This window comes from Eufriesea mexicana, unplaced genomic scaffold, assembly GCF_001483705.2.
Source record: "Eufriesea mexicana isolate 0111107269 unplaced genomic scaffold, ASM148370v2 scaffold3953, whole genome shotgun sequence".
Taxonomy (NCBI): Eukaryota; Metazoa; Arthropoda; class Insecta; order Hymenoptera; family Apidae; genus Eufriesea; species Eufriesea mexicana.
Window position 1 is genome coordinate 474,488 of NW_016911957.1, and position 12,858 is coordinate 487,345.

General features: G+C 28.0%; 2 protein-coding genes across 4 annotated transcripts; one reads left to right on the top strand and one right to left on the bottom strand.

The window, feature by feature from the left end:
• Positions 1-1,312: 1,312 nt before the first annotated feature.
• Positions 1,313-7,552, bottom strand: Sec24CD (COPII coat complex component secretory 24CD). Of its 3 annotated transcripts, none has more exons than XM_017905559.1 (18): positions 7,428-7,552; positions 6,603-6,860; positions 6,407-6,531; positions 6,201-6,306; positions 5,131-6,122; positions 4,923-5,045; positions 4,666-4,845; positions 4,383-4,578; positions 4,198-4,313; positions 3,710-4,120; positions 3,504-3,630; positions 3,272-3,432; positions 2,997-3,176; positions 2,714-2,915; positions 2,441-2,635; positions 2,169-2,360; positions 1,897-2,090; positions 1,683-1,826 (listed from the first exon to the last, which is right to left on the bottom strand). In XM_017905559.1, the coding sequence occupies exons 2-18, from the start codon at positions 6,850-6,852 to the stop codon at positions 1,683-1,685; spliced, it is 3,894 nt and encodes a 1,297-aa protein (XP_017761048.1). In that variant the 5' UTR covers positions 6,853-6,860; positions 7,428-7,552. The 3 variants fall into 3 exon arrangements, with proteins under 3 accessions (XP_017761049.1, XP_017761048.1, XP_017761050.1); XM_017905561.1 differs by lacking the exon at positions 7,428-7,552 and having other exon boundaries at positions 5,131-5,423; positions 5,496-6,122; positions 6,603-6,852; XM_017905560.1 differs by lacking the exon at positions 7,428-7,552 and having other exon boundaries at positions 1,313-1,826; positions 6,603-6,852.
• Positions 7,553-9,501: 1,949 nt separating this feature from the next.
• Positions 9,502-10,582, top strand: LOC108551393 (steroid receptor RNA activator 1). Its single transcript, XM_017905534.1, has 3 exons — positions 9,502-9,668; positions 9,828-10,307; positions 10,384-10,582. Exons 1-3 carry the CDS (start codon positions 9,650-9,652, stop codon positions 10,530-10,532), a joined length of 648 nt encoding a protein of 215 aa, XP_017761023.1. The 5' UTR covers positions 9,502-9,649; the 3' UTR covers positions 10,533-10,582.
• Positions 10,583-12,858: the final 2,276 nt, after the last annotated feature.

A 12,858-nucleotide genomic window follows, 5' to 3' on the forward strand; every position in this document is an offset into this window, starting at 1 on the left:
ATTAACACTCAATTATTCACGTGGCTCTAAAATATAAGTATTTTCAAAAATAAATACAAAAAAATAAATACTAAAATAGCGGTAAATTTGAATAATTTTATAACATTGTTTTCAAATCAAAAGTTTATATAAAAGGTAATTAGCATCTTTATTTAATTAATAGACTTTGTTTATCTAATTCATGTTCTGATACATTGTATAATTTAAAACAAAATATAATTAATTAAAATTGAATTTCTATTAATTTGTTTCAATTGTAAATTTATAAATAGGTTTTATATGTTATTATAACAATTTATTTAATAAAATGTTTCTAACATACTTTAAAATATTGCTTAGGAATTCTTTCTGATACTGAAATAAAATTTTGCGATTTATTTTAGTATTTATTATCTACTATTATCGAGCATTGTATATATGTTTACAACAATTAAACTATCTAAAAAAATTAAATTATATTTTTTAATAGTTTCGCAAAATTAAATTATTCTGTAAAATTTTTGATCAAATATTTAATTTTGTTGATACAAAAATAAAATTTAAAAAATTAATTTTTACAATATAATTGTTACTAGATATTGAGTATTGATAACATTACAATAACAGTCAGATCATTAGTATATTTGGTAGTTTAAGAATTGCGACTTCAATTTAATCATTGCTATTTCTTCGTTTATCGTAAACACATAATATAAAATTTTGGTTCTTATTTTATATGCTATTAAAATATTACGTATATATTGCAAAAATTTTTTCTTTCTTTGCTTTAATATTTATGTTTCACCACAATTCTCTATAATTTATGTGCTTACGATTTTACAAAACTACTATGACATCTTTTTATCATATTCGTTTTAAAGTTTGCTTTTATAGTAAATAATTTACTATATTTCATTTTAAATTTAAGTGTCATTAATATTTTTATCTTATTCTATGCTAAATCGATAATCTTGATAATAATTCCTTGGTACTTTATGAATTTTTTTAGATATATGTTTTAAATTTATTTATTTAAATGATTAAATAATTAAATCAAATGCATTGATAATGCACATATGAAATTTATTAGTCATAACTCACAACAGCGCTATATTTCAAAGTGAAAATTAAAATATAATAAAAAATGTTGTTATATAACTGTTTTACGTACATTTAAATATAAAACAGTTGATATTATAAAATATAATATACTAAAATAATATTAACATATACCCTTGCTTTCATTGCGGTACTGCTATTCAATTAACACAAAATATTGTTTTAATATATAAATTTATAATGATTTAATACATTTTTATTACTTAATTTAACATAATAATAACATTAACGAGCTAGTTAAAATAAAATGTAATAATACAAGTTTACGTTTACAATTCTTGTATAAATCACTGTTTGAGTGCATTTGGATGTTTTCTGTCAGATGCACCGTTTTTCCCGCGGAATGATTAGTTATTTTGTAAAGTTCATTGCCCTTTTATAGGTATCGTGTTACAAATATATGTTAGTTTTGTTTCACATCTTTTTCATAATGTGTACGAATGCACACACAACCTATGATCCCCATTGAGCTTTGAATGAATTTCGTTTTAATAATTTAACTGATCCTGGACATAATGTGACAACAGTCACAAACATGTAGCAAGCTAGGATTCCAACATAAGATAATTGCTTTAAGATTCATTTTATTGGCTAAGGAGTGTTCTTATTTCTTTGTGCATATGGCAAAGGAAATCAACATAACTCGGACTTGCGTCATTTTCTCTATCTTCAATCAAGAAATGACGTAATACTAATTCAAGTTTCTCACGCTGTCTCACTATAGTTAACTGAAAATGTTTAATACAATGTAAGTCTTGTGAGAATTTTAATTTAATCCAAATTTGCTAATTTACTTACCCTCATATAACGATGCCTTTCCATACGTACGCGATTAATGATATCGGTAATTCGTTTATTCAGAGGAGTATCTAATATTGGCAGTGCAGTACAGTCTATATCAACTTGAACTACTGATGAGACACCAAACACTGCTTGTACCCATTGAGGAGAAAGTGCCAAGCCTAACCACAGAAACATGTGGATACTGTTTTCTAAAATGAAAAATGTAAAACAAACATGAATATAACAGAAATTGAACGTGTTTTAAGAAAATAATAAATAAATTATACCAAGTAAGTATGCGCCATCATCAGTGAATTTATCAAAAGAGCAGCGCAACATCTGTGGTAACTCTGTATCTTGTGGATCAACATCGTGTAAAGGAAGTAATCTTGGATAAATATAAACAACTGATATAGAAATTGGCATAGTTGCAACTGCTTGCATAACAAAAGACCTATCATCAATAGACATATCAGCACCTAAAATATTGAATTTATAGTATTGATTATATTGTAATAATGGCTTGTTTATAATTTACAGAAGGAATAAATTGATGTACCTCCAGATAATGCATCACTTTTCAATAACGAATTTATGTAAAGTGGAAGCAATTTCATACATTCTGGTAATATTAATTGACTAGCATTAGATGGAGAAGCACAATGTTTTCGGTATGCAGCCAATATATTTGCACATCTTGCGATTAAATTATCCTTTACACTTTTTGGCGTTGATTCAGTTAGTTTGAAAACACCTGAAATAAAAGTCAATTTTGAATGATTGATATTTATCATATTCGAATGATTGAGGAAATAATGACGATTTATCTTACTTTGTTTAGAGAAGTAATTTATGATAGCATCTAAATCACATGCCCGATATAATTCTGCCATTTGAGATGAAGTTTTTAAACTAAGATTAATAATACGCAATCTTCTGATTGCACTGCAGGAAGTGTACAACAAAGCTGCTTGAATATATACACCTTCATCATCTGATAATTTATCATCATGTTTCACTTCTATGGCAATAGCCTAAAATATTAAATATAAAAATTTATAGAAACATCTAAGATGTATAATAAACTAAAATATCAAATAAGAATTAAATTTTACCTTATTACAATCTATACTAGCTAATTCCATATCAGTAGTATTTGACATAAAGAAGTGACCATAAAAATCAGTTGCTCGAATACCGGTAGACGTACGTACACGCATAATAGCATCAAATGCTATTGCTCTACTAATATTGTTAATGACGTCCGAAATTAAACGATCTCCATCTATATCAGCCTAAAAAAAAAAGAAAAAGAAAAAAATATGAAAAATTTTGAATAGTACATATTTTTTACTTATGTGCATATATGAAATAAAGTTAAGTTTATTACCTGAAAATAAGTATATTTGTAGACTTCCCCACCAGTCAACCTGGCAATTTGTCCTATTGTCGCAATATCCACGTATGAATTATTGAAAATAAACAAATCTACAGAACATCCTACACCTACACACTCTTGACCTAGATTATTGTAAATGTTATTTTGTGGAGCTGAAAACCAAAATTAATTTTTGATTATGAATGATTTACAGTCTTAATTTAGAAACGATAAAAACGATTACCTAATACGGTTTTTTCTTTCTCTGTTCCAAGAACTTTACGGTCATCACGATTTTTCAGTTTCCCGGGAGCATCAGCAATGGGCAAAGAAGAATGGAAAACCATTAATTTCCCAGCACAATCTGAAGCCTTAAAAATCATTGATATTCTAATTAAGTAACTTAAGTTACAATTTTCTTTTTTGTTTTGTTATAGATTGTAAAAATACCTTTAATGCTTCTAATCCAGCTTGTATGGCTGGTGCAAGAATTGTTTCTGTTTCACGTGTATCTGCAAACATTGCTGGTATTTGTGTCATTAAACCATCAATAACAGACTCGCTCTCTTCAACATCGCATAAAAATCCATCAAGAAGTGGCATAAAAACATCTTGTACATCTCCCACAACCATCATTTGTGGTTGAGCAAGGCAAGAATTAATGTTGTAAAAGTGTACTGTATTATTGTATGTTATAAATCCAACTTTCATCTTCGTTCTTGTTTGACCAACATCAACAGGTAAATGTCGCAAGATTGACTTCATTTGCATACATAGTAGATTAACTAAACCAGACTTAACTGTGTTATATGACACATCGATCATGAACACAATAGCTGGTGGTTTTGGAAAAGTATTTTTCTAAAATGGATATTACAAAATAAAGCTAACTAACGTAAAATTATTATAATTGTATAGTTTTGAAATCTATATCTTACTCTGCAATAATCTTTTGTAGCAATATATTCGTATGTTCCCAACATTAATTCTGGTCTTTCATAACGATCCATGCGTTGCCCAGTGTGATCCAAATGTTGAAAATATTCTGCTGGAACTAAATTGAAAACAAGAAAGAAAGTAACAACTGAATCGAATAAAAGTTATTAAGTAAATAAATTTATACCTTCAGTTGTTGCTTTACAGAACATGCATTGGAATCTTCTGCCTGCATCAATAAATTGCATAAATGGACTCATATATGCTTTACATCGTATGCAACGCACTGGACCAATTTCACCCATGTCTGCAATGGGTGGTTCATATTCTCCTTCTGCTATACGAGCCATTGGACTTATTATTAGTCCAAATGGAACATTTGTCTAAAAAGGCAAATTATTATGAAGCTGTGGAACATTATATTAATAATTTGTACAGAATTGTACAGATGTACAGAATATTTAACCTACTTGTTTTATAATATCTGATGTAGTAGGAACAGTATACATAGTAGATCTGATGTATCTAGGAGATGCATTTCCTTGATCCTGTGTTACGAATTTAGTGGTTACTAATGGTGGAACTAATCCCTTTTGATTTGTTATGAATACTCCGCCTCTTACGTGTTGATCATCTTGAATTACTTGAATCTTTAAAAATATGGTTAAAACCAATCTAAAGAATTAAATCATAACAAGTTATAACATTTCTAAATACAATTTCTTACTGGGCTTGGCATTTGTTCAGGATCTAAACGTCTAGTCTGTTGTGGATGCATATCAGGTTGATATCCACCCATCATGCCTGATGTACCACCCTGATATGAACTTCTTTGAGCATTATATATATCCTAAAATGAAAAGAAGCATTTATAATAATAATCTATAAGTATGATTTATAACTTATTTTTAAAGTATCTTTTGAAATAAACATACATTATTATAGCCTTGATATCCTGTATGTTGATAATTTGGGATTGCATTAGGTGGATTACGATTAATCCCTAAAGGATTTCCCATTTGTTGTCCTTGTATGGGTGGTCTAGACGTGTATGGTCTTTGACCAGGTTGTAATAAATTTGTACCAGAATTTATTACCTGCTGCCCCACTGGTTGACCAGGTATTAGTGGTGGCATTTGTGAACTAGGTAAATTTTGCTGGCTTAACAATGGTGGTCTGTTAAAGCCCTGCTGATTTGTTAATGAAGATGGGGCAATATTTTGTTGACCTGATATTGGAGGTGGATGTATATTTTGTTGAGTCATTAGCGAAGGACCAGATAAATTAGATATTGACATACTTGGTGGTTCTGGAAATGAATGATTAGGTTTCTGTTGTCCTGGTAATAGAGAATAATGTTGTCCTGGTAAGGGTGGAGCAGGGAGTGGAGGGCCAGGTAAACTTGGCTGAGTTTGCAATGGTGGACTTGATAAATTTTGTTTTGGTAATGACGATCCAATTAAATTCTGTTGACCATGTATTCCTTGCATAATTGTATTGTTATGGGCTTGTTGACTTGATAATGGAGGCCCAGATAAATTTGGTTGCCCTGGTATTATTGGATTAGAGAGATTTTGCTGTCCAGGTAAAGGCGAACTAGATAAACTTTGCTGTCCTTGTAATGGTGGACCTGTAGATCTTTGTCCCATTGGTAGTCTAGGAAAATTTGATTGTTCGGATGTATCAGTAACATTCATTTGACCATGCTGATGCTGATTTGAAGACAATCCTGTATTGAACACTTGTTCAGATGATAAAGTTTGTCCAGAGTAGTAGTGACCAGGAATATTTCCTGTAGAATGTCCTGAAAATGGAAGACCAGTAAGCTGTGATGTAGAAGCTTTTAAAGCTGTCTTCTGCTCTTGTACATTCTGTCCAGGAACAGGTGGTCCAGATTTCCCACCTGGTTCAGTTTGTCCACTAGAAGCTGTTAAAAAAAGAGAAAAGGTAAATTAAAGTTTTTATTAATTGTATATAAATCTCAAATAAATTTCTTTGCTCTTACTAGTTCCCGATGAAGTTTCTAATGCATTATTAAAGCCATTCACATTTGAAGCTGCAGACATTGTTGGACTACTCTTTCCAGGTAGAGGTGGAGGGGGGAAATTTTGCTACAATGAGTAATGCATTTATTATATGCATAATGCAAATTGATGCATTGAATACTTTGTAACTACATTTATAAATAATATACATAAATTACATAATTACCACAGATGGTGGTCTTTGTTGATCTCCCAAAGACATGTTTGACATTTGATTAACTATATTATTCTGACTTATTGAAGATGGTATTATATGTGGATTATTTGTAGATAATTCATACTGAGTATTTCCTAAACATAAAGTATTTTGTTACAATAATGACCATATTTTAAGAAAAAACAATTAAAGTTTATCATATTGCCTTGTGTTTGTATGCTATTCACATAATATGGTGCTTGAGACTGATGTAAATTAGTAAGGGAAGGTCCTTGCATTGATTTTTGAGAAGCATATATTTGGGAATTTATTGGAGATCCTTTTAACACATTTGATGGTACATTAGAATTTACTTCTCCATATGAAGATGAAGTTGGAGGACCAGAAAGATAACCAGATTGCTGTTGTGATTGTTGTTGTTGTGACTGCTGTTGCTGTATGTATTGTGGATTCATGTTTTATCCTAAATAAAAAAAAGGAATAAAAATTCATATACATGCATTTCTTCCTTTAAACTGGAATAATTATTTTTAAAAATTTGAATTTTTAAGAAAATACAAAGTCCTATAAACTTAGTTAAAGCTGAAGAAAGTTATTCTAATATTAAGTTTTCGATTGTCTTTAAAAATATACACAAAAAAAATAAAATTATTAAAAATAATTTTTATTCATGAAAGGTATAATCTTAATGTAAAAACTAAATTTGTAATAGGCTAAAAGTGATATACTCATTAGCAAAATTATAAATTTGTAAATTAAAAATAAAAGTTCAAAATATGCTACATATTGACAGACATAAGATAACCTATACAAAATTAATTGTATGATTACTATATATTGTATTAGTTGCTGATTTTTTGAAACTTATATGTTAATTGGCTAAAAACTTTTGTGCTGCGTGATAAATCATTAATATTTGTTACTCTAGAATAGTAAAATAGAATAAGCCATTTTGCACATAGCAATGCTCGCAAAACAAGGTGCTTGAATGTGTAATTTGTAAAATGTTTATGAAATATAAAATACTTACGTTGTGTCATTAAACGTATTTGAACCATAACAAAAGTTAATATTTCCACAAATGTTTACACTAAATGAAGAAAACGTATTTCGTTGCAATAGACTGCTGCTGATGCCACGTAAGGTGGCATTGCGCATGCGCTTAATGCACGTTGACGAGACACGTCATAATAAAAAATTAGAACATTACAAAAGGGACATTTAAGTAGAAACATGAATGTATTTTATTTCTCCATATATTTATTATTGTAATAGAATCACTAAAATAGTTGAATAAAGTGTAAATAATGAGTAATTATTGAAATATTTATACTTATTTAACAAATGATGGCGCATATTGTAATTTTATTGCTGATCAGTTGGTATCTATATAAGTGTATGATTTAAAAATATTACAATATTACGTTTGTACGATACTCGAAATTTATTTGGTATATTTAAAGCACATTCTTAATTATTTAACTTTTTAAGTATGCTGTAAAATCAAAAAATACAATGATAAGATAATTAAATTATATGCAAATGATATTTTTTTGAAGTTACCTCTAGCGTTAGACTGCGATATAAATGAATCAAATAGACGAGTTTAATTAAATCAATGGTACCCCATATAAAACTTTGTACTACATCAACAGCATAAAATCGATTATTTGTATGATTATAGATAACACATATATGAAGACAGACATATATAATATATATTATCGACAGTACTTTGAATCGAAAGCTATATGCTTCATTTAAAAGAGATATCGTTTTACATAATTCGAATCGAAGACATTTTAATAGCTTGTACCTGAAAACTAAATGTCAATATAAGCAAATCCTTCCAATATAAAATAATTTGTAAAAATTTCTACTAAAAACATACCATTGCTCGGGTCAGCTGCATCAGAAATGGAAATGAAATTTTTTCCTTTTGTAATGATATTTAATATTGCGTTTATTTGTGTAAATCTAATTTTAATTTTATTCATAAATACGCTAAATGAACATATTATTATAACATTAACAAAATCAGGTATTCTATCCAATATCCATGAAATAACATACATAGAATCTACATTGTTATCTAATAATCCATAGTAATCTATTAAATTAGACATTATTATTACAAATATTGTAGTGATAATTCTAACAATATCATTTTTCATGCATAAAGTATGATCAATTTGTATATTAAAAAATTTCACATTTTTATCAACATCATTCATTTGTTCAAATGCTTTCTTTATTTGTGAACTTTGATGCATACTTGAAATTATTATGGTAGGAAATAGAAATACATTTATATAATATCGAATTTTCCGAAGTATAAATGTTTCATTTATATTCAGAAATGTATCAAACATTACATATATATAATATGTTACGTGCAAATACATTAGCCAATAAAATATTATTAATATACCTATATACATGTAATATGTATATGTAATTTTGAAAAATTTTATAGGGTATAAACCTGTAACAGAAGAAAATTCAAAACCTGATACGGAAATACATACCTATATTTTAAAATAACTAAACTATATATTTTAAACAATAAGCTTTTGTGAATTAATTTGTAATTAACATTTTACCTAAAACTTTTGTTATACTCAGCAATAACCAAGATTCTTCATAAATATTAGAAGGACGAAATAACTTCATCACTATGCCTTTCTGCGGTAACAGTTAAAACTAAATATATTTAAATTATGTTACGTTTATAGATTAAACTTGTCAATAATTTCACTTGCATGTCGGTTAACGTTGAATAATTAATTGGAAATTTTATTATGTGATTTATGATCACGTTTTGAACACTTGTATTTTATTACGATTATATTTTATATTATATGTTAAACTATATAGTTGAAAGCTTTATTATATTATGGTAAGATAAATAAAAACAGCTGATTTAAAAAATTATTTTATTGCACAAATATTTAAATAAAATCTCGATTATAGTAATAAAATGAACATATATTATTTATTTGTTAGTAATAAATCATTACTTGTCAGTAATTTATGTCATTGAAGTTGTCAATCCTGGAATATGTTGCTATGTTCAAGAAATTGTGTTAAAAACATATGTTTATGCATGTACGATTATATACTATAAGTAAATACGAATTGACGTATTCGTTGAGTCTGATGTTCATATCAATTTTAAACCAGTTTTATTCTGTTTATTACTTTTTTGTAGTACTTTTTCAGATGTAGGAGTTGAAAAGATTGTACTAAAAGATGAGCGAAAAAGAGACAAGTAATGCAAATGTCTTGATATATTCATCTGTTTATCTATTATAATAAATATAAACAATAATAACTCGCATATCATAATAATAATAAATCGTAATCATAATAAATTATAGATGCAAGTGTTGTAATAAAACGTTTCGTTGAGTAGAATTTTATTTTATAGGTCAAAATCTTTCTACGCAGAAAGTTTTATTACCTGGGCATGATCCTGGATGGAATGATCCCCCAAAATGGGCATATTCTGGTGCACAAAGTTCTGCAACTTCTACAAAACGAATGTTGAATAAGAGGGTAGCATTTCCAATGACAGCTACACAGTCTATAGACAAACAATCTGTCTTAAACAAATCATTAAATATGCCATTACCTGTGCAATCTTCAGCTAATTTGACAACAGCATCACATCCTCCATTGTTATATCATTCAAACAAAAATATAGAAGAAAACATGTGTGAAATAGAAATTGATAAAGAAGAGACGCTTCAAAATGTCTTAAAAAATTTGGATGCTGTGATTGATGAGCATATATTAGAAAAAAGTAGAGTCGATGAGATAAAGAAAAGATTAGATATAATGAAATCTGCATGGCTCGAGGATAAATTAAACAATGTGATATACAAAAATGTCTTAGATTTGTCTACAGGTTAGTATTATGACCAATAATTTTATAAATACATTATTTATTAAAGAAGTATAGGAATAATAGAAAATATTTTTAGCATTACGAGAAGGAAATATTGAAAAAGCTAATGAAATACATATTGCATTAATGATGCAACATGCTAATCTGTGTAGTGCATGGATACCTGGGATTAGACATATTATTTTAGGATTGAAAACTAAAATGCAAAATTTAAATGCAACATAATCTCAAAACCTAAAATTTATCACCAATTAGCAACAATAAATAAATGAAAATTTTTTAAGAGTCAAATTTTTGTCCACAGTAATTGTTATGCAATATTAGTTTTATTTTGTTAATTGTAATTTTATATATTGATTTATTTTATTAAAAAATGAATAGTAAACAAATTACCAATATTATGAATATAACAAATTTTATTACAATAAAACAAATTCCATCAAATTTATATAATGTTTATTGTACTTATGACATTTATCGATAACGTAGAAGTTTGTTGTGATACAAACTCAACGTACTTTACAATATTTCACACTTAAATGGTAAAAAATTAATATTGCGACTTTATTTTTATATGTATATATTTAATGAATATGTTGAAAATATAAGTTATTTATACTTTTAATCTAACGTGTTTTAACAAATAGCAAACGAAATATATAATTAAATTATAACATAGTTTTCTAATTTTTCGCTAGATCTTACTCTTTCAATTTGATTTTCATACATACAGACACATTTCGAATATTTAACATTTTCACAAAACGTTAATTTCGCGAGAAGTTTTTGATGTTAATATAGTTAAATTGTTTGGTAGATAAATATAGTAAATTAAAATATTTGTGAAATTTATTTTCAATAATAGTAACCAATATAGCAATCGTGAATTTATCATTAGTTTTTCGTGTTTTGAAGTATATATGTAAAAATATTAGTTTAAGTGTAAGATATAATGTTAAAAAGTTAATTATTATTTATGAGCATAAATATTTGATACTATCAACACATTTACGGGAATTCATTCATGGAGTGAATTCATCGAAAAATTAACTCGATGCCTGATCAATTGACAATTTTACTGAATTCATCTTTATCGTAGCATGATGAAAAATTTGTATTCAGTTAAATGGTTCAGATGTTTTCTAAATGTAACAAATGAAAACCACTTTGGAAATTGAGTTGTTTTATTACCAAGTATCAATTCATCAATCAAAACTTTAAATAGTAGGAAAGATCAGAACATTCTTAAAGGGTCATTCGGTGAATACGATTTATTTAACACTCATGTTAAATACGTAACATTTTTATTGTACCATGATATGCACGATTAATGCTTCGATTTGTCGAATCTGCGTTGCAAATATTCCCAACTTCTACATGTTCTTTATCATATCGTATAAAAAGCAGTTTTATTACATTAAATAAGAGAAATGATTGTATAGAAAACAACACGCGTTATATGCAAGTAAATACAAATATCTGAATCCGTGGATGTATCGAATCAAGTTAATTGATTATATTTATCTGGATTAACCAAACGAACATTTACTATCGACAAGGAAAACATCGATCGAGTGTTCTGTATCGACCATAATCGATATTTTCGTGATCTAGATTTGGTCTTTCTATCGTCGGTTCAACTCGATGCCGTCATTGTCTTTCGTCGTTCGAAATTATCTTTTTCACTAATTGAAAAATCGGCAGGTATCTTATACGAAGGAAAGTACATTCACACGTAGTATAGGATGGAATCTCCTCAATGCATCTATAATATTTCATTAACATGTACACGAGCGATTAATAGACTTGTCCAAAAATATGCGTACATGTGATCGATCATTTATCTACGCGTGAAAACATTAAAACAATTTTGTTTACATTCATTCCATCTCATTTTGTTTACTCACGACTGGTACACGGATACGAAAAATGATTAAGTCCCTTTTTATCATAAAAGTTTCTTGTATTTCTCATTTCTCTCTTATGTATATTCACAAAGGACAATTACATCTTACTTAATAACATATTTTTCGTCTAAATGTACTCTTATGTCAATAATAGTCATCGATAGCAATGATCAGTTTAAATTACTCTATCGCTTATCGTCTATAAATCGCTACTAAACTCTAAGCATACGGTGTGTGTATTTGTTGTACGTGTGTATCTGTGTTCTGTGTGTCTGCCCTTTTTTATCATGTGTACGTGTGCGTGCTGTGTATACGTGTTGTGTGATTTCTCATCGCTCAAAAGCACACCCGCGTTTTCGTTTTTTTTTTTTCAATTTTTTTTTTCTTTTTTTGAGTTTTGTTTCTCCATTAATCCACGTGCATTTCGTCGTTCTCGCGTTTCAGTCGATCGATCGAAATCAAAATGCACGCCGATCGATGTCTGACATTTTATGGTTTGTCACACTTCTCTTTTGTTGTCGCCTCCCTAAACATAATACCGAGAACTAAAAAACATGGAGTGGAAAAAGAAACAAGAAAAATAATAATAATACAATATAATAATAATAATAATAATAATAATATTAATAATAATAATTAATAAT